Source organism: Amphibalanus amphitrite, unplaced genomic scaffold (genome assembly GCF_019059575.1).
Source record: "Amphibalanus amphitrite isolate SeventyFive unplaced genomic scaffold, NRLGWU_Aamphi_draft 000401F_arrow, whole genome shotgun sequence".
Lineage (NCBI taxonomy): Eukaryota > Metazoa > Arthropoda > Thecostraca > Balanomorpha > Balanidae > Amphibalanus > Amphibalanus amphitrite.
The window spans coordinates 330,882-351,294 of record NW_024881895.1 but is presented as its reverse complement, the minus strand read 5'-3'; the positions used below and the strand labels follow the sequence as shown (position 1 = coordinate 351,294).

Sequence of the window (20,413 nt, the reverse complement as noted above, 5' to 3'; positions counted from 1 at the left end):
GCTTTGTTGTACCTTCTTGCAGTAAACTCAATATTTATCGATCGATGGTTTAATACTTTGACGCATTTCACGCCTGTCAACCAAACCGCTATCCGTTCCCTCTTGCTGATGTCACAGAGGGCCCGGCTCGGCTCCCGGTGTGTTTCACATGACCAGCCGACTAGTGGGGCTGCGTTCGGCATGGGTTACCACGGGCGTCCCTTGGGTACCGTGGCCGGCACCGTTAGCAAAATTAGTCCGGGAACCGGCCTGCCTACGCCAATTGGCCGGGGAGCGGCTGTTTCCCTGCCGACACCCGTGGGCACGGTGCGATGTGATTGATGTTTGGGGTAGAGGGTGCTCAGTGCTCACAAATAAAGACATCAACCAAGACATAGACCGTATTTTCCTATATATGACTAATTTACTGTCTTATGACTATGTGTTATTAATGATTTACTGTATGCTTTTCGTGATGCATCTTCAATGCCTATAGCTCCTCGTATCATCAACATATTTCCATATCCATTTCATTTTCATCGACAGCAGAATTACGTTTCAGCAATTGTAGTCATCATCGCCCTTGACCACATTGCTGTAGAAGTCATTTCCATGTGCCGGTAACATCGTACAGTATACATGTGAGCACTACTGCCAGTGAGTTACAGCCTAATTTTGTTTCCCGTTGATTTTAATTACACTTGCATAATGAACAAATCACCACATACATCATTCCAGGTCCAATGAAGACATAGTGCCGTGAATCTAAATCACAATTTGCAACACAAGTCCTTTTATCAAATACATACAGAGCAAGTTTTAGGCTGTACTACGGCCGAGAGGGCGCAGGGCCAAGACTTGTTCCGCTTAGTAGTTGATGCTCTAACCAGTCACAAGCGATAGTCTCTACGGATCGATCACCACTACAGTATGCCAATGACGCAGCAACTATTCTACTTATCCTTACTAAGCACTCACCTTTCATTCAGTGGCTGTATTTACTACAGGCGACTCCCGTGTCCAGTATTAGCACACAACCATTCCACGTTCACTTCATCTGACGTGTCCCGGTGCTCCCACAGTTCTGCCGGCGGCTCCGGAGCGGGTCAGCAGCGCAGAGGTCACCACCAGTTCAGTGCTGCTGGAAACGGAGGTCGGCTGGCCCATGGACAGTTTCCCGCGGCCGCTCGACTTCGAGGTCACCTACACATCGCCGTGGGACCCCCAGCCGCAGGTAAACGGTCACCAAGGGTCAGCGAGTCGCTGACTATAGGTAAAGGCTATTGCACCTATTGCTAACATGTGACAGTCGCAGAGATTAACTCTAAGCTCCTGCCTCGGCCTAGGACAATGGACTGCTCTCTTCTGTGGAGTATGAGTAACGTTTTACGGTCAAGTTAAGTACCGGCTCGCCGCTAGGCCAACAAAACAAAGCTTGCCTTGCCCGAGAAAAATGAATGAACGGTCAACGCTAGTTCTTTGCATATGCTAAACCAGCTACAGGAGGCGTATGCATTATGAGACCGTCGATAAAAAGCTTCTTAGCGGAACTCGCTAAATAAAAGACACTGTCCAATGTGGGGTGAATAATCCACGCCGCCATGCATGCAGAAGCTCCTTGCATCACTCGCGCTGATCCTTCCATATGTTGAGGTACCCCCAGCCACATTCCAGCCGTGTAAGCCGGTGGTGAAGTAGGCGCGACTAACCGCATTCGGCCTACTGGTCCGGTGGCTTACTTCAGCCGGGGGCCGGCGCACGGGAGCGCGGCCAAGGAGCTTGTCATGTGGGGAGACTGCTCCTCCACACCCCTCCCCGTTCCTCCGCTGCTCCTCCACACCCTCTCCCCGTCCCTTCTGATGTGTCCTCACCGGCCGATTGAGGGGCGCTCACGGGGTTGGCCTGTGGCCGCGGCAAGCAGTGCTTTCAGGGGCGCTGCTGTGGCGCGGCTACCCCGCTAATGACCTGTCTGCGGCTCATAAATCTTCACGTCATCAGAGTCTTAGGGCGGCTTATGGCAGGGATTGGTCGAGCCCCCCCCCCCCCCCCCCCCACCAGGGGGTCTCAGGAAGGTGCGGCTGCCGCCGATTGTATCGGCTCACCAACTTCCTTATTCGGCACGGAGAGGCGGCCGCTCCGGCGTACGCCCCCCGGCCCAGAGCCGAGGACCGGTCACTGCAGGTCGCTGCGGCTGCACACAATGATACCAAGATGGGTACCACTCGTTATCCGATGATTAACTGTAAACCTTATTGGAATGACATCGAAACAATTATTTGATTTCGGTGAAGTATATCAATCACATTGAGCAATCCACTGTGACATAGGCATGACATTGTACTTCAACATTCATTTAGTGTGCTGCTATTAACAACACACGCTACAAAAACATACAAAGGAGCGGAAACTACAGCACGATCTATCAGAGTGGTATTCTGACTAAACTGTGCCAGTAACCTGTGGATGATCTTCGGGAGGTCTGGCCCTGGCACGAGGTCTTCTCAGACGGCTGCTCCCGGGCTGCACATTGCTGTAACGCGTTCAATCCATCTCTCCGGTGTAATGTCGTTTGTGAATGTCACGCATTTGGCTTTCGCAGTAGTTCCTTGCGGGTGTAATACAATTGGTTTAAAAAACGATGCTTAGGAGTCACGTTTTGCATTATTTTTTTCGGGATTTTCACGCTGAGGTTAAATGGAGAATTATGTTTTGATGCTGCTTCGTAGAAATTTCGTCATAGAAATCACCGATAAGAGTGGCCGAAGCTAATTTCCTGTATTTTTAACTACCTTAACTTATATTTATCCTCTCATCGGCCATAGTAGGTTTGGCAACCAATGGACCAGCTACAAATATTAATCATAACACAAGTTATGACATAAGTTTTCAGTGAGGCTCTTATAAATAGACTGTCGGATCCCGTTTGCTTTCTCTTGTATAAGTATAGCAGTTAAGGTAACTTCCAACACCGCGGTGACAGAAAAACAAGGTTAGTTACGAGCTCTCGACCTGAGTCACACGCAAATCCGTATACACTTTCCCACGTTGCATGTAGTGATGAAAATTGAAGGTCGTGGCACGTGCAATGTGACATATAGACATGACAGTGAGCAATTAAAAGGATCACTCATTAACACCAAGTGCAGCAGCTGCAGCGTCACACTTATTTTTAGGAACGTTATTGGAATGAAGTTATGAGTGACTTTTACCCGAAGCTATAATATACGTTTAGATTTATAATAGCCATATTTACCATCAAGACCTAATAATGTTAGTCCACTCTTCAAGTTTTGCCTGTTTGCTGGTCTTAAAGCGTCATTATCTGTTTATTAAAACTCGTTTCAGCATGCAATCAGGCCTTATCTGAGGAAATATCCGACTGTTCGCACTATTCTCACGGCTTTGCCATGAACTGTACGTCTCGGCAGGAACGTGGCAGTGACGGAAAGGATTTTTCCGTATTAGATGAAAATAAAAAGCCATTTTTATTGCCTCTCCTACTTAATCGACGCGACAAATTCCTCCCCAGTCCCCATGACACGACCTCGACATTAATATGACACCTAGCAATGCGACATGAACATTGATAGGACGTCTGATCTACTTATGAGTCTACTGTGGGCTCAGTTTGCTTTGATTTATATCAGACTTGTCGCAAGATCTCGGCTCCGTGCGGTGAATCTTAAATTGTTATACAAACATAGCACAACTCACTTATATGTTAAGTTGAGTTATAAGTAGCGTGCCTAGTTAACGGTTTATTTTCACCTTAATCAACAGCGAACAGCAATACATTTATTTCATTTCTCTGGCTTTGATATTGCTGCCTTATTGTTTTCAGCTTTCATCGCGTTCTTTCAATCTACTGATTCACCCCTCAGTTTGTCCTGACCCGACACTTCAGTACCCCGCCTCACGCCTCTCTCTCTCTCTCTCCCTCTCTCTCTCTCTCTCTCTCTCTCTCTCTCTCTCTCTCTCTCTCTCTCTCTCTCCCTCTCTCTCCTCTGTCTACAGTTGGTGAACGCCTCGTCAATGAGCGCCATGCCCAGTGACCAGGAGCTCTCCCTGCCGCGGCCACTGCTGGTCACCGGTCTCAGGCCGTACACGCTGTACCACTTCTCTGTGAGGATGCGCTCCAGTCTGGCCGAGAGCGAGGACCTGTGGTCGGAGCCGACCACTCTGGACGTGAGGACTCTGCCCACTGGTGAGTGGCGGGGCAGAGGGAGGAACTGAGGGCGCAAAGGTGTCACCAGGGCGAGACGGGAGAATTAAGCTGGGCGCTTGGCCCTGCTATCGGTTTTTCACGGCGTGCTGGGAGTGCTAGTCAAACGGCTCCTTCCCACACTTTTTTGACACTGCATGGAGTGTATTTGTAATTTTCATATAAATATTTCAAAAATATTTTGTTGTGTTACATTCAAATTATTTTATTTCATTTTGACATTTCAACTATAGTTTCTGTAGGCTGTAGCGCTTTGGATTAGCCAGGCAGCTTGCAGCTGTATGTGTTATATAATGCTGTTGAATAAGCTTACGGTGTTCAATTCATGCCTAGTCCGACATGCTACCAGGCACTAGCGCAAATGTATGTGTGGACAAACAAAGTTCTCGGTACCATTATAGCGCTAATGATGGATTTGCTGGCCCAAAACAATAGATGGAAAGGGCATTATCCCATCCAATCTGGAATGACAAGCGTGCTTTCTCGTTGAAGCAGTTCACGTGTCACGAAATGAGCAGCTCATGATCAGCTTACATAACTTCAATGCCCACATTGCGGCACGATTTACGTTAGAATTTCACTGATGTATTGCTTACACGTTTACCATGACTAGATGACACACACGCTGTCACCGTTCCCATAGCTGATAGATGCCTTTATTACCGCCACGGCCGGGCCTGAGCGTGCCACCACAATTTTCTGACAACCACAGTCAACCAGCTCTGTCGCCATTCTCACAGCCGAAATTGTCGACACGATCTTCAATAGAAGAAATAAAATGGCACAGCTGGTTGACACAAATGTCACTAATGCGCCCTCAGCGTTTTGCTAGCTAATAATCACAAAGAGTGTCATGCAGACTGACAAGTAATAAAAAAGTGATTCTAAGTTTAAGCTATCTTCTCATAAATTATTTAGTTGTGACAGTCTAAAAACCCATATTTTACTCAAAACCATGGCTGGCCTGTAAATAACCCATTATTTTTCTTCAAAACCTTGTATGTAACACTTGCATATCGCCTGTGTCATTCGCCCTACTCTTCATAGCCCATTCCACACATCTAATCTGCCTTATCACATCAGCTGCCTGTGTGCCCGCCCTCAGTTCCGGACGCAGCCCCGGCCGTGGACCAGGGCTCGTTTCAGCTGATCGGCGCCAGTACCGACTCACGCACCGTGCTCGTCTACTGGCGCCAAATCGAGCCGTGGCAGAAGAACGGCGCCAACTTCAGCTACTGCGTGACGGCCACCGGGCCGACCGGACGATCCATGGTGCCCACCATGACCACGGACGCGTACGCGCGCTTCTCCGGAGTGAGCAGCGGCGCCACGATGTTCCTATTGGCCTCCTGTAACGCCGTTGGCCGCTCGTCACAGACGGCCACTCTGACCGTGCCAGAGCAGAGTAAAGGTGAGCTGGAAATTCGTTGATTTTAATGAGGTTGAATTAAACGCTATGTAAAACGACTTGAACAATTTTTTTTTGTACGGTAAATATTTGTTTTGAATTTGATCATTAGATAAACAACCGGTGACCAATTAAATAATAATAGAGTGCGGGAAATTAGGCACCCGTTTCCGATAAATTAACTCAATCCGCCTGGCATCAGCAGAGGATTTCGAGCAGAGCTTTTCAGGTCATGAAAGATGAGATAGGTACTGTAAACGGCGTGAGGTACTTGCAGGCCGCTTGGGGAGGAGCACGGTCGTAGCTTTTCGGTGAAGGTGTGACTGCAATATTGTGGGCCAGGGCGATATATCTCGGAGCGAGGAACGCTAGATTTATTTCCCGGAAGTCATCATGGCATTGCTCCGTGGAAAGCTCGCTCCAGCCTGGATGTAACTACCAGGTTCCTAGAACACGCCAGTATTTGGTACCCCGTTTTACTAGACGGCGGAAGATTACGGGGCGCTGTTGTGTGCTTTGTAGACTCGATCCAACGAATAAAAATGCGAGATACATCACCGCTAACCATACCATTTTTATCTTTATTTATTAGCATGTTTCTATTTTGCCTATTTTCCCCACACATTTTCGTTGACCTGTATTGATTCGTGGAGGCTGTGACTGCATTTCATCGAGTGACAGAGCCCAACCTGTTGCTCACAGCTATGGTATGATGACGCTTGTCATTGAGATATTTGTATCATAGTTAGTTCTGCTTTTTACCATTAAGTCCGCGGCACGTTTCAAATGTAACAAACGTGAGGGTGGAACTTTCAGATCGTTAATGAGTTATAATGTTGGAAAACCCAGAAACATGCACCGTTCTCTCTTCAAGTCCCTGGAGATCACGCTTGTTTGTAATACATGCGCTCAAAACATGCCTTTTGCAGGATTACGGCAGTCATAAATTTAATGTTATTGTTTGATTGCTCCTTTTTGGTCGTAAACGGCTTTGTGTCGCACCATTCAGTGTGCACGACGCTCTGATGCACAGACAGTGCGGCGGGCTGTCCCTCCGTGCCAGGGTGTCCGCGCTGCGTAGCTCGTGACCGAAGGGGCCTGTAGTGAGCTCCGGGACAGAACATTCCCGGCTGCTTATAAGCCAGGAGCTGCAGCTCCGTGGAAGGTAAACGGAAGCTTCTTTTCCCCACGTGAACCCTGCGTCTGTAAAAGTGGCGACAGCATTCTCATGTTGTCCAACAGGTGGCGTCATCATGCCCACTTGCAAGGCTGAGACAATTGTTTGTGTTCGTCCCTCATGCACTGCTAAGCCAGTGTTTTGTTTGCCTGCTTTGGATCATTTTTCCTACTACAGGCTGCTGCACCCATTTGTTGTTTATTCTCTATTCTGTAGATAGGAAGCTTACCGGTAAAATGACAAAGGGCCCCATTATGTAACGCTGAAGCTGGGGGCATGGTTGGGTGGCTACAACTATTCGTTGCATTAGCCATAAGCTCTGAATATGCTTGGATGCAGCATCCTATGGCAGTAACTCATACACGTTGCAGGTAAATGTAGGACATATGCGAAGAGGCGATATGATTTACTGGTCATTGTTATCCCGCGCCCAGATGGGGTCTGCCGAGCAACGCGGTCTTATGGGGGGGCATTTTGGCCCCCCTCCTCAGATCTCGAGAACCACGCAACATAGCGACAAGCGGTAAACGGTGTTGGATAGCCCCAACGGGGAACTACCTTGTGGCCCAATTTCATTGACCTCGGTCAAACCGATGACGTCACAGGTCAGGTCAAAGGTCAAATTTTCACCGTTTACAGGCATTTCAAGAAATGCGTTGTAAAATCGAGTAAAATGCATTTCATTGAAAATCATCGATGGGGAAATGTTCTTCAAACACATATTTTGCTATTTGAGGTCACGGATACCAGGTCAGGTCACAGAGGTCAGGTCACTGGGGGGGGGGGGGGGGTCACAATATGAAAGTGTCGTGTGATACATGTTTTATGGTCCATTTTACATGACAAATGCGATTATGTTGGTCAGACAGACTTTAGGGCCAGCTTAGGTCACGTTTTGGCCAAGGTCAGGTCAAGGTCAGGTCAAGGTCAGGTCAAGGTCAGGTCAAGGTCAGGTCAAGGTCAGGTCAAATTAGGTCAAATTTCAAAGTTGATATTTTTGCATAAAATGGGTATCGATTCGATGCAGCTCGTCACGGGGAGTTCAATGGTGGTCTCCGTTTTGCGCTACGAGGTCTAGAATTGCTAAAAATTGAGTTCAAAATTTGACGTAATCAATTTTTAACAGTTTTTTTTCGCTATAACTTGGCCAAAAAAAGAGGTATCGATCTAAGATTTAGTATGTATGTTACAGGCAAAGTTAAAACTCGGGCATTTTGCAAAATGCCTGACCCACCAGGCATTTTGCAAACTGCCTGAAATATTTTCCCAGGCATTTTGCAAAATGCCTGACATCAAACTCGCACTAGCGACGATGCATAGGTAAGCATCATTTGTAACTGCCGCTTACAAAAGTTAATCGCTGTCAATGCGCACCAAGTGAGGGGACACTGCGTTCTCCGGGTAGCGCCGCCGAGTTCAGGTCACTGAGCCCCAGCGGCCGTCGGGTGCCGAGCACCGGGCGTGGTTTCGTGGGTAAACATACGCTCGGTACAATGATTGTACTGTTTCTAAGAGCTCTTGGTGACTTCTTGAAAATACTATGGGTGGATATTGATCAGAAAAGAATACTCTTCCAAGTTACGAAAATTTGATTGCTACACGTTTACATTATCAATCGTCTCTGCCGGAACAGTTGCCCACTATGGCAGAATACTGGACATCGCAGCTTTTATACACACGGCTACAACTCCGTATATACGAAAGGTACGGAGACGGTGGCTCAAGTCCATTCAGCGGTGGCTCCATCTCGACAGAATTAACGCAGACAGAGTGTCACGAACTTGATGCGCGGTTGGCGCGGTCTTGTCCCTCCATGCCCCTCCTGAGTGCTGAATGGATGTAATTTTAACGAGTCCGGCACCAGGGCATCTGGACCAGGGCGCTCGGCATCTATGTAAGTCGGTCATCCCCCGGTATCTGAAGACTTTACCATGAAGCTGAAGCCGTTCAACCTCAGGCTGCAACCCTGACCTACCGTCATCCATAAGTGATGCAGCTGGATTTCGACAAAACCCACCAAATCTGGACCATTCAGGACTAGAGATTCAGACTTTTCAATGATGAGGCCGTGAGGCGATATTAGCCGTTTTCACGACGGCCATCTGGTACACATTTGGTTCACATCTGGTGCAGATTAGGTGCAGATTTGGTCAAATTAGTTTCAGTGTGTCTCTTAGTGCTAGTAGCCATCAGCTAGGGTTGTACTAAATGCTTATATGCCTCCTTTGTCATATTATCAGAGAGCATCATCGGTTAAAACACTGAAATAAATTCATAAGATAAAGATATTTGCTGTAAAAGAGATTAGTTGCAGATTTGGTCAAATTAGGTGCACTCGCCGGATAGCCCGTCGTGAAAACGGCTATTAGAGCTCTTCTTAGTCACTAACCGTCCCGACAACCAGTTCTGGGCCAACAGCAGCACAGAGGCGCTGCGCCGTCGAGACGGTGAAGCACCCACTGGGCACTGGGGATTCTCGTTTGGAGCATGATGGGCTACAGAGGCCTATTTGAGCTTCACCAGGTGCCGCGGGGACAGACCACGTGGCCGCTGATAACTTGTCAGCGAGGTGCTGGAGAACACTGACGCAACTACGGTGCAATAAATTTCGGGACACAAGTACAACATCCCGCAACAATTTCGTGGCACCCTGTATTCGTGACCGTGGAATGTGTCACATGTGCCCACAACACATGTGAAATGTGTTGTGGGCACAGTCACAGTGGAACGTTTATGATCAACGCCTGTAGTCAACAAAAACGGTGGAATATATGGAAGCTCAGGCATTTTGCAAAATGCCTGGCGGGTCAGGCATTTTGTAAAATGCCTAGGCATTTTGCAAAATGCCTGGTGGGTCAGGCAGTTTGCAAACTGCCTGGGCATTTTGCAAAATGCCTGGCGGGTCAGGCATTTTGCAAATTGCCTAGGCATTTTGCAAAATGCCCGAGTTTTCACTTTGCCTGTAACATGTATATCGAAGAGCGCAGGGACTATCACATATATTCCGGTTTTTTTCGAAATTCGGAAAATTTTGGAAATTTTTTGAGTTTTTTTCTAAAAAAATCATTTTTTTTATTTTTTGGGGTCAAAATCCCAAAATTTCGAAAATCCAAGATAGCAGTTTTGTAGCGCCGTCTTTTCTCTACACAACCACATAACGAACTTTAAAATTGCTTGTTAACTGTAGAATTGGTGAGCGTTTCAAGATGTCATGTTTTTTACTCATTTTTACTCGAACATGACCTCAGTTTGACCTCAATAACTCCTGACCTGAGGTGACCTGTGACTTGAAATTATGTGTGAAGGTGTCAAATTGATGCCCGGTAAGTTACTTAAAATTTGGTGGCGCTGCGCGCCGCCGTTTTTTCGCTATTTAACCCGCGCCCCACTGGGGTCTGTGTATAACACGCCCTACTGGGGGGGGGGCTATTCATAGCCCCCCCTCCTAACTCCGAAACTACTGGGCCGATCGTCAAAATTCAAACGGCGTCTGATAGCCCCGGAAAAACTGTCGAGCAAAACCTAATTTTATTGACCTCGAGGTCACCGATGACGTCACAGGTCAGGTCAAAGTAAAAATTATTAGCACTTTGGCTTGTTCACATTTTGGGCTCTGGCCGCCGTCTTACAAGTCAGATCAGGCTCATTTTTGGTTTCCACACTCGTGAACAGATGCTCTAGATACCTTGCGGGTACCAAACTTGTACTTTGATTTTCAGGTCAGGGTCAGGTCATCACAGGTCACGAAAATATTATATCATGCGTCGGTCACGTGACACATGTTTTATGGTCCATTTAGGCCATAGATTTCGAATTTGATGTCGTCTATGTCATTCGAGGTCATTTTGAGTCGAATTTAGCTTAGGTCAGGTCACTTTCAGGTCAAAAAGGTCAAATTTTGAAGTTGGAATTTTTCAACAAAAAAGGTGTCTATTGGATGCAGTTTGAGCTCAGGAACACGATGGTGCCATTTATATTGGTTTACGATGCCAAATACGTACTGAAAAATTGATTTGAAAAATTAATAATTGTGAATTTTTTGCAATAATGCGTATAACTTGGCCATTTTTGAAGATATTTAGCTAAAACTTGCTAGAGTTAGTCATAATCATGCGTTCTGTCACATATATTCCGGTTTTTTCGAAAAGTCAAAAACTTTTTGAAAAAATATAAAAATATAAATTTTGAATATTATTATATAAAATTTTCGAAATTTTCAAAATTTTGAAAATCCGAGATAGCAGTTTGATAGCGCGGTCAATTCTGAGTTCTTTCATGCAAAGAAATTGGATCTAGCTTAAAAACTGAGCTCTTGGGAGCGATTGCCGTGGTTCAATGTTTTGCGTCGAAATCGGACGAACATGACGTCATTCTGACGTCATTTCCGGCCGACCTATGGTAGGTACGAAGTTCAAATTTTGACACAAGGTGTCAAATTGATGCAGCCGAAGGTACTGAAAGTTTGGCGTCGATCCGTCAAGCGGTTTGGAAGTTATTGCAGAAAAACGGGAGGGGGGGCTATAAATAGCCCCCCCCCCCCAGTGGGGCGCGGGTTAAGAAAAACCACAGGGGGGCCAAAATGGCCCCCCATCAGGGCGCGGGTGTCTGCTTACTCTACTTACCTCCCATAATATCCTACTCTTATGACTTGGCCTGTTTCGCCCTAAACTTCCCTCTATAGTCCTAAATCGTCGACTGAATTAGCTCACCAACCATTTTAGACATCCTTATATACGGCACTTGTCCCTTTGGTGATGTGGCATTCTTATATGTTGATCTGACATTCTCCTTCGATAACTTGGCCTTCCTTTTTAGCTACCTTTCCTGGCCCTCTGTTGGCCTGATTTGCCCCTCTGTTGATGTGACCTCCCTTTTGTTGACCTGACCTGCCCCTCTGTTACCGTGGCCTTTATGTATTCTACTAACCCCCACCTCTCTCTCCGCAGTGGGTGCGCCGCCCCACTCCGTTACGCTGAGAATCTCCGGTCCCGGTCAGTATCAGCTCTTCTGGCAGCACACCGCAAACGACAGGACACCCGACAGCTTCACCCTGTTCGCCTGCGAGCATCGCTCCGACCAGCCCTACCAGTGCCAGGTGGGAATATTGGAAAAGAGTTAAAACGAGAGGAGCATGGAGGGAGAAACATGGTGATGTACTTTCGCTGCCTGGCTACTGGCTGCAATGTCTTTTATTTCAAACAAATGTGCTTTGTTATCTCCATCAAAGTTATAATTTAGGGTAGCTTTTTCTCTGTCCGAGTTTGGATTCGCCAGCATTTCACGCATTTACTTAGAACCCCGCTCATAGATGGCAGTAGAAGTGAGCGCCTGATTTTATGCTGTACCGCATAACATTGACCCAAGCACGCGGGCATGCTGTGCACATTAAATGAACATGCTGTGCTTTCAGAAACCTGCAATCGATCTATTGCTAGTGTGGTAGTGTTCTGAAATGGGCTTTGGGCAGGGGGTAATGCTACTCTTAATGCAGCCATATAAAATGATGAATGAATCAAGCGATGACCTTTTGCACATTTTCTTCTCAAAACTGCTGAACTCTTCACGTTCGAGTTGAAAGTTGGTCGCCATTTCAGTGGCGCCGTTGGAGTGCCACTGGGTACCGAAGTGCTAACAGCAATATAGCCGCGATTTCCATTAGAGAGAGCCTACTAAGCGCACTCGCCCCCCGGGGGGTCGCAGGGGAGGGGGCGCTACATGTCGACGCCCGCTCCGCTAGATTAACTGGCCCAGCTCCGAAAATGGCGCCTGTCTGGCGAAATCGGCAACGCTGGTCAATTTCATTCTGCTTGGAAACACGTCGGTCGGAGCGGGCCGGGGCATTGTTCGGTGTTCCCCAGTCTGTGACGTCATCCGTACCCAGTAACCCGCGGCTTTCAGAGCCACTGACAAGGCGGTGTCAGCAGTCCAACTTGGGAAAGTCTGATTGGTTTTAGAAAGGCAATGCTGATTGCCTCTTAGTTGAACTGGAGCCAAAATCTCACGAATATAAAATTGGCATACCTACATCATATGTAGGTATACCACATCATATGTTATGTGGCAAATAATGTCTTGCATTAAATTTTTGCTCGCTTCGTTTTATTGATTTATTATATTGGTGAAATGATTGGTATTGGCTGGTTGAACTGATTTAGCTGATGACTTGAGGAAACTTTTTTGGAATGGCATGCAGCTCGGCATTGTGAAGTTCACTAATTTTCAAATATCAACGTCCTTGCAGTAAGAAGTTGCCCATGCTAGCAGGTTCAATGTTGAGAAGGCGGAACTCATACCTAATCTCATCTGCATGCCCGCGGTGCCTGCAAGATAATACATCCAAACATCTTAACATTTGCCAGTTTTCTAAATAGCGGTTTTGTTCAGGATTGCCTTGCTCATGCGATTTGTTGAGCACTAAAATTAAATCGTACATGCCTGGACGGTGCATATGAATGCCAGATCAGTGAACATGACTGGAGCCAGTAACGTTTGTCTCTACTGATCTGATGTAGTTTGTGTTTACCCTCACAATAATGCCCATAAATCACACATCAATATTTTTACTATCATGCATTTGAACTCTGTAATTTATCGTTCCCTGTTTATATCTAATGTTTCTTTTACCCACCTTTCGCACACATGTCAGTATTGTTGCGAATCGCCCTTTAGCGACTACAAAGTTGTTTTTTCAGAGTTGGCAATGGCTAGTATGGGACACTGCATGAAGCATTGTAGCTCGGTGTATGTGATTCTATAACATTTACGGTTCCTGTAGCCTCTGGGACCTCTGTTGAACCTCTGACACTTTGACCCTGTGACCCGCTGACCTCTGGTCCCTGTTGGCCCACAGGGACAGCTGCACATGTGGCGTGTGTCGGGCGACACTCGACAGCACAACATTTCGCTACCGTTTGGAACCGAGTATCAGTTCGCCGTGTCTGCCAACTTCGCGGCCAACAACGACACGGGGATGCCGCCCAGCAGCAGTGGAATGGTGTGGTCACGCTGCTCCATCCCCTTCAGCCGAGGTCAGTCCGGGGGAGAGGTGGGGAGGGGCAGGGGAGAGGTGGGGAGAGAGGGAGGGGTGTCGGGTGTGAGAGGTGACACGAACGATGGAAACATAAAGAGCACGACAGGATGATGAAGGATCATTGTGAAGGCAGGCCAAATATGAAATTTTAAAACGAATGGAAATGGTATGAGAACCTAAGGACGCTCATGTGCTAGAAGGCAGTATTGTCACTTGTCATCGAGTGTCTATTACGGCGGAGTAGAATTATTGGCTGATGACACATCACACGGTCCTTACGGGTAGCAAACTGTAGGTAATCTGTATCATTTGTAAACGAGGCTGAACGGAATGAATCAACCCCACTGGTGTAGGAAGGGTAGTACGTTGTAAGCGGATTACAGTTACAGCCCTGCCTGCGGCAATATGTCACCGAGTGAGTGGGAAAGTGGTGGAAAGGGGTGGATATATCCGTGCTCACCCGAGAGATTTGCTGATAGTGCACCAGTGCACAGCATGAGCGGCGTAGGAGTGACGCAGTGATGAACGGATATTATAGCACACAGATTTAGCTACACAGCTGCAGTTGCAGAGTTTAGCTCTAGCTCTGGTTATATAGCCTTGGTTTAGCTATACAACGTCAGCATGTGCAACGAACCTGCTAAATTTGTATTAGCCGATCTTACAGAAGTACGAGTGGATTAGATACAGCCTTCGATGGGGGACGATAGACCTCAGGGCGCATGTTTACTCACACGGAGGCAGACGATCGATACGGATAGCACCGGCCATCGCCTGGCTACACACTAAACACATGGTACTTGTAGGTGCCTTCTGACATGTCGTTTATATCCGTTGTATTGCCAGCCGGGCGTTGCTAATGAATAGTTGATGACCCTCCGCATTCAGACGGTGGTCAGGTGATCCAAGTCAACACGCTGCACTACCTGCTGTTTACCTGCTGTTGACCTTCCAGTGACCTTCTCTGACCTTCTGTCGACCCGCTGTCTGACCTTCCGTTGACCTTTTCTTGACCTATTGTTGACCTTCTCTGACCTGTTGACCCGCTGCTCCGCAGACGGTGACCAGGTCATCCAGGGCCTGTCCGTCCGGACGGTCTCGGCTCGCTCAGTCACACTCTCCTGGAATGAAGACTGTGCCAGTCAGGTGACCGTGTCACGCGTGGTAGTCATCTTCTGCCACATGATCGGCAGCAGGTGTCAAGGTGAGCGATCTCGTCTTCTGCAGGGTCTGAGGGAAGACTAGCAGCAGGGCAGCTGTTTTTTTCTCATATAGTCCGTAAATCGAGGCTTTCTTATAATGTTCTGCACTCGTTCCCATCGAGGACAATCTTTAAACTTGTTAGTCTTCCCGGTAAATTACATTGAAAAGTCATATCTGATATTCTCGTATTCATTTTGTCTGAACCGTCGGTGCTATTTGCATTTCTTGCTTAGGACATCATATATTCGGGTGTATTTATGTTTCTAAGGGACTGCACTATGTATATCTTGCAGCTGTGACTGTCCTATACATGTCTCACTCTGTCTGTCTCTCGGTGCTCCCCAGGAGAGGAGACGACTCGCGAGGTGAACCGCACCAGTCCATCCAGTGTGCGGCTGACCGGTCTCCGGCCGTACACAAAGTACCGAGTGTCCCTGGCCTTACTGGCGGAGGATGGCAAACAGGGTCCCCGCAGCCTGCCTCAGGTGGCCCAGACGCTCCAGGACAGGCCCGAGCCGCCTGGGGGCGTGGAGGTAAGGTGGCGCGGGCCGCACGAAACGATTATGCGACCGTCCTCTGTTTTTTTTTCAGCTGATTTGATCCGTGCTGTAAAAAAAGAAAACACCGAAGTCACATTCGAAAGTGAGCCCTTATACTGCAAGTCACCCGATATTTTTTTTTGTTTTTCCCGGTTAAATGTTGTCTGTAAGTCGCATCCCTCTGCGGCTATCCAGGGAACCGGTTCTCTTTTCTTATGATTGATAGCAGGTGCAGCAGGTGCCTTTTTTCATAATCGGCATCAGGTGCCAAGATGGACTGTTTTCACATTTCAGGTTGTGTGATAGTGTGTGGCTTCTGAACGAATTATCAGCTAAATATGCTGATGTCCAGTTCCGTTTTCCTCCAACAGGTGGCAGCAGCGACCAACACCAGTCTGACGGTGTCGTGGCGGCCGCCGCTCTGGCCCAACGGCCCCATGCGCCGGTACGAGGTGCGCGTCACGGGCGGCGTGACGGTGAACGTGACGGCCAACGTCACCTCGGTGACGCTCGCCGCGCTGCGGCCGTTCACCGAGTATGAGGTGACGGTCCGCGCGTGCAACATGATCTGGATGTCAGTGGGCTGCAGCCGTTCCACGGAGCCCGTCACCGGCCGCACACTGACCGGCGGTGAGTGACACAACATGGGAACATATTTAGGACACGGAACAATTTTATTTAAACATTAGCCCATCCATACGGCATCGGCACAGCATCGTCTTTAAAGCGATCAACTGCCTACATGTAGAGCAGACCGCATACAAAATCCACAGTTCACTTGGCCACGATCCGCTCAACACGAAATGTATTAACTATCACATAATGATCACCCGACAACCACAGACGATTGTGGACAAAGTGAAAATATAATGTAGAATTATGGCTCAAAACATGTATATTGCTGGATTATGGTGCAAGATTACCTTCCTATATGAGATGCCGTTTATCGTTTGTCTGAGTTTTTCCTGTTAGTCTTCAATAACCTGAGCTGTTTTAGCTGCCTCGCCCTCTTTCAGCTTGACGTGACGCTACCTGTTGCCCCCTGCTGACCTGACCTCCCCTTCTGTGTCCGGCCAGTACCCGGTGAGATGGAGCCTCTGCGTACTCGCCTTCTGAACACCTCTGCGGTGCTGGTCCGCTGGCGGCCGCCGCTGGAGCCGGGAGGACCGCAGCTCGTCTACTATCTGCGCACTGTGTCGGAGGTGGATGGCGTCAACTACACGCAGCCGGACACAGAGATGACCGGTGAGCGCACTGTGCGGGCTTAGCGGCATTGTGAGCCGACGCGGAATCATTTATCTGATAAAAAGGGCGCCTTTTAGTGTCTGATGGCAGTTAATTCACCAGCGTCGGTATTTATGCGTTCAGTGTCTTATCTTTACATTTTTCGTTGGTCTTTTGATGGGGTGGGTCGTGAACGGGCGATCTGGCTTGACAAATATGGGATTCAGGAAACAAGTTTGCGGAGACAGCCATCAGTCTATAAATCATGGCGTGTATTTCGTGGGTAACCAGCCTGAACTACCGGCTCATAAACCACCGTACGATCACCTCGGGAAAGCTAGCAGCCATCTCTCGTCACGAGCTGCTGTTGGACCACTTCCCTGACCTGTCTCCACCCGTGATTTGCTGCCAACAGGTGATCAATTGGAGGCGGCGGAGCAGCTGGCGCATGCCTGTCGCTCGGGCGCCCGCTCGCAGCGACATCTATTCTGGGTGCGCGCCGGCACGGTGCTGCCATCTGGAGAGGTCCTGCTGGGAGCGTGGTCGGAGCCGGCGGAGCAGAACTGCGTGCTGACCTCCGAGTGGCCGCTGGCTGCCGTGCTCGGCCTGGTGGCCGGAGGCCTCCTGCTGATGGCGCTGGCCGTGCTCGTCTTCTGCCTCTGCAGTCGCACTAAGCGCAAGTGGGTCAAGATGAGGGACATCGGCGTGAACCTACCATCGGGTCTCGAGCGGCCCGACAAGGGGCTGCACGGGTTCCGGGGCTCGGACAGACGCTCCGGCCCGGTGTCGGCTGGCTACGGACGGCTCGTCAGCCAGACCGGCGAGAGCGGAGGCACCTCTGGACGACCGGTGAGAGTGGGGAGGGAAAGAGAGCGGAGGGTGAGAGAGGAACGAGTAAAACAGACCGGGTGGATGGCCATGCATAATAGGTACGAGATAACAGAAGCATGTAAACAAACGTCGGTCAAACAAAAACAAGGAGAGCAGGCTACAAAAAGAGGTTGCGACTTACAAACCAGGTCACCGATCACATTAACGCTGTTTTGTCAACACCTTTCTCACCATGAACGTTTGTGGCTGTGGGCACTATCCGTCGTGTTTTTACACCAGCTGTCAGTGCCGCCGTCTGTGTTTGGATTTGGCCGTGTTTTTCTGGCTGCTGCTGACAGCGTGTTGTGTGTGTGTGTTTTACCAGCTGCTGCAGGAGGAGGCGGTGCCGGTGGGCACGACGGGTCTCTCTGAGGACACTCTGCCGTCCACGGCTACTGATAGTAACAGCTGCTCGTCAGGCGCCACCAACTACACGGACTCCGGCGCCGAGTCCGAAAAGGTATGGAGCGTCATCGGGGGTGATGGAAGCGCTGGAGGGTGTAACTTTAAACAATGTGTTTTTTTTTTTGCGAGAACTCTTTTCACTCAAGTGCATCGAGTTGTAAGTTTAGCTTGTTTAGGTTTTGACCGATTATGTTGGTGTATTTCCATTCATCGAATTATCACTGAAGGGTTTGATGTCCTGTATAACTGGCACTGAGTGAGTTTGGTAGCTGACGGCGCCCCGTTCGCTGCAGGTGGGCTCGCCGACCTACGAGCGGCTGCCGTGGCCGGCCGGCTCGCCGCACCTGGCGCCGTACGTACAGGCCGGTGGGCCGGGCTCGCCGCCGTCCGGAGCTCCCGTCTACCCCCAGTTCTCGCCGTACGTGGACGCCACGGCCATCCAGTCACTGCTGGCCGGCGGCGGCGTGTCGGCGCTGCCCAAGGACTCCGGCGAGCCGGCCCAGGTGAGCCGCTCCGAGCCGGACCTCAGCTCGGCCTCTGCGGCCGTGCAGGGCCCCTCGCTGCCCTACAGCCGGGTGGGGCTGCGCTCTAGCGCCGGCTACGTCAGCATGACGTCGGACGAGGCGCTGCCGCCGCCGCCGCCGCCTGCCGAGAAGGTGCCGCCGCCGGAGCAGCCGTACGTGGCGCTCGGACCGACGCCGCCGGCGGCCTCTGCGGCCGGGTTCCCGCCGTACGTGCTGGCCGGTCTGTCAGCAGAGGACTGCGAGCCGTACACGGTACAGCCGAGTCGGAACTGCACCCCGGCCGCGCAGCCGGCGCGCTCCAGCGCCTATGTGACCCACGACAAACTGCAGCCGGCGGGCATCGAGCTGCGCGACATGAGCGCCGCCGACGCGTCACCCGACGACGAGAGTGACAGCGCCGAGCCGGTGCTGTCGCCCAAAAAACTGGCCACCGTTGTGTCGGCGCGCGAGCCGTACTGTCGGGTAGTGACACAACACCAGGCGCCGGCGGACCTGGGCCCGAATGTGTCGATGGTGTGAGACCGCCGGCCGCCGGCCGCCGCTCGGCCCGTCAGTACAAAGAACGCTACGCGCGCGCGACTCTCTCGACCAGAGACAATATCAAATCAGGGTGCTGCCGGCCCTCCAGGGAACGGCGTCTCGGCGGATATGAGGTATGAGTGAAAATAGAGTGAATTCGGGAGGAGTGTGTGGCGAAAAGTGCAATGACCGCTGTGGTTTGAATTTATTGGCGCACGCCCTGTGTTAAATGGAGACCGTTATGTGATATGTCTTGAATCAGAATCTTTTGCATTTGGCGGTGGTATGGCGTTTGATGTAGCGACACGACATGACCTTAGCAAGACGGGGGCAGCGCGGGCTCACCGTCCTGAGAGTGCTAGTTGGCTATAGATGTTTTATTAGTCGCTAGTCGGTTGGCCGGCTGGGCTGTTGCATTTCTCAGTGGTGCCTTCGGCTGTTAGTCCGGGTAATTCGGAGATATGCTGATCTGTTTGCCACCGTTGCCACTGTGTGTGTTTAGGTACTATGCAGTTTACCATTTGTTTTATTCAGTCGGCCGCCGGCGCTGGCGGCCCGACCCGTTGTGTCTTCCGTGCGCGCTGGCATTTTGCTATTTGGGCACCAAGTCGGTCTCCATAAGAGACATTCCGGCGCCGTGCGGCAGCGAGTCGTGAGGTCACGAGACGCCGCCGCGCGGCGGCCCGACCGTTACCGTTTGCTCAACGCCGCCTTATGGTCTGAGGATGTGATATGCTAGCTAGCGGAAGGAGTGGTGGGTGCGCCTGGGGACCGGCTGGGATGTGGGGATCTCACCCGCCCCGGCGGGGCTCTGACGATAATCAAAATGGCGTCCGAAGCGCGGCTCTGGCCGGCGCCTGGCTGTCCGCGCCTGGCCAGGGAGGGGGAGAGGGGCGCGATGGAGTGCTGGGAGAAAACATGACTGTTACCTGCTCTGTGCGCGAGCGATACTGGTCCAAAATGTGGCGTGCGGACGCAATAAATGACATGGCTCTGGTTCGCTTCTGTGAGGGAATGTAAACATGCTGTTTCATTTAGCTCGACTGTTTGAAGGAAGCAGGAGCTTGCTGCACCCTCGCTTGGTGAAACTGTTGCGCAACCAAACCAGTTTTTGATATCAGGTACAAAGCGATATTTTAGACGATAACAGAAAATACCCTATAGGTAATTTGGATGGAACACTCAGTTTTTAAACTTAAAATAGAAAATATAGATAGTTAAAAGAACAGCAAATACCTGAAGTAAGTCTTAAGAATTAGTCTTATTATTTAAGACTCAACATCAAATCAGTTGTAATCAACATCAACTATTTC

At 49.7% G+C, this 20,413-nt stretch overlaps 1 protein-coding gene across 3 annotated transcripts in view; it reads left to right on the top strand.

Annotated features, from left to right (window-relative positions):
• The window catches only part of LOC122390577 (cytokine receptor-like), a 77,549-nt gene extending 57,453 nt beyond the window's left edge, over positions 1–20,096 (top strand). For all 3 annotated transcript variants that reach the window (XM_043383667.1, XM_043383668.1, XM_043383669.1), the window contains 12 exons: positions 1,062–1,213; positions 3,994–4,183; positions 5,307–5,612; positions 11,733–11,881; positions 13,637–13,814; positions 14,874–15,020; positions 15,365–15,552; positions 15,930–16,188; positions 16,636–16,803; positions 17,198–17,631; positions 17,978–18,112; positions 18,351–20,096. In XM_043383667.1, coding sequence (XP_043239602.1) covers positions 1,062–1,213; positions 3,994–4,183; positions 5,307–5,612; positions 11,733–11,881; positions 13,637–13,814; positions 14,874–15,020; positions 15,365–15,552; positions 15,930–16,188; positions 16,636–16,803; positions 17,198–17,631; positions 17,978–18,112; positions 18,351–19,100 — 3,056 coding nt within the window. In that variant the 3' untranslated portion in view covers positions 19,101–20,096. The remainder of the gene's footprint in view (positions 1–1,061; positions 1,214–3,993; positions 4,184–5,306; positions 5,613–11,732; positions 11,882–13,636; positions 13,815–14,873; positions 15,021–15,364; positions 15,553–15,929; positions 16,189–16,635; positions 16,804–17,197; positions 17,632–17,977; positions 18,113–18,350) is intronic.
• Positions 20,097–20,413: the final 317 nt, after the last annotated feature.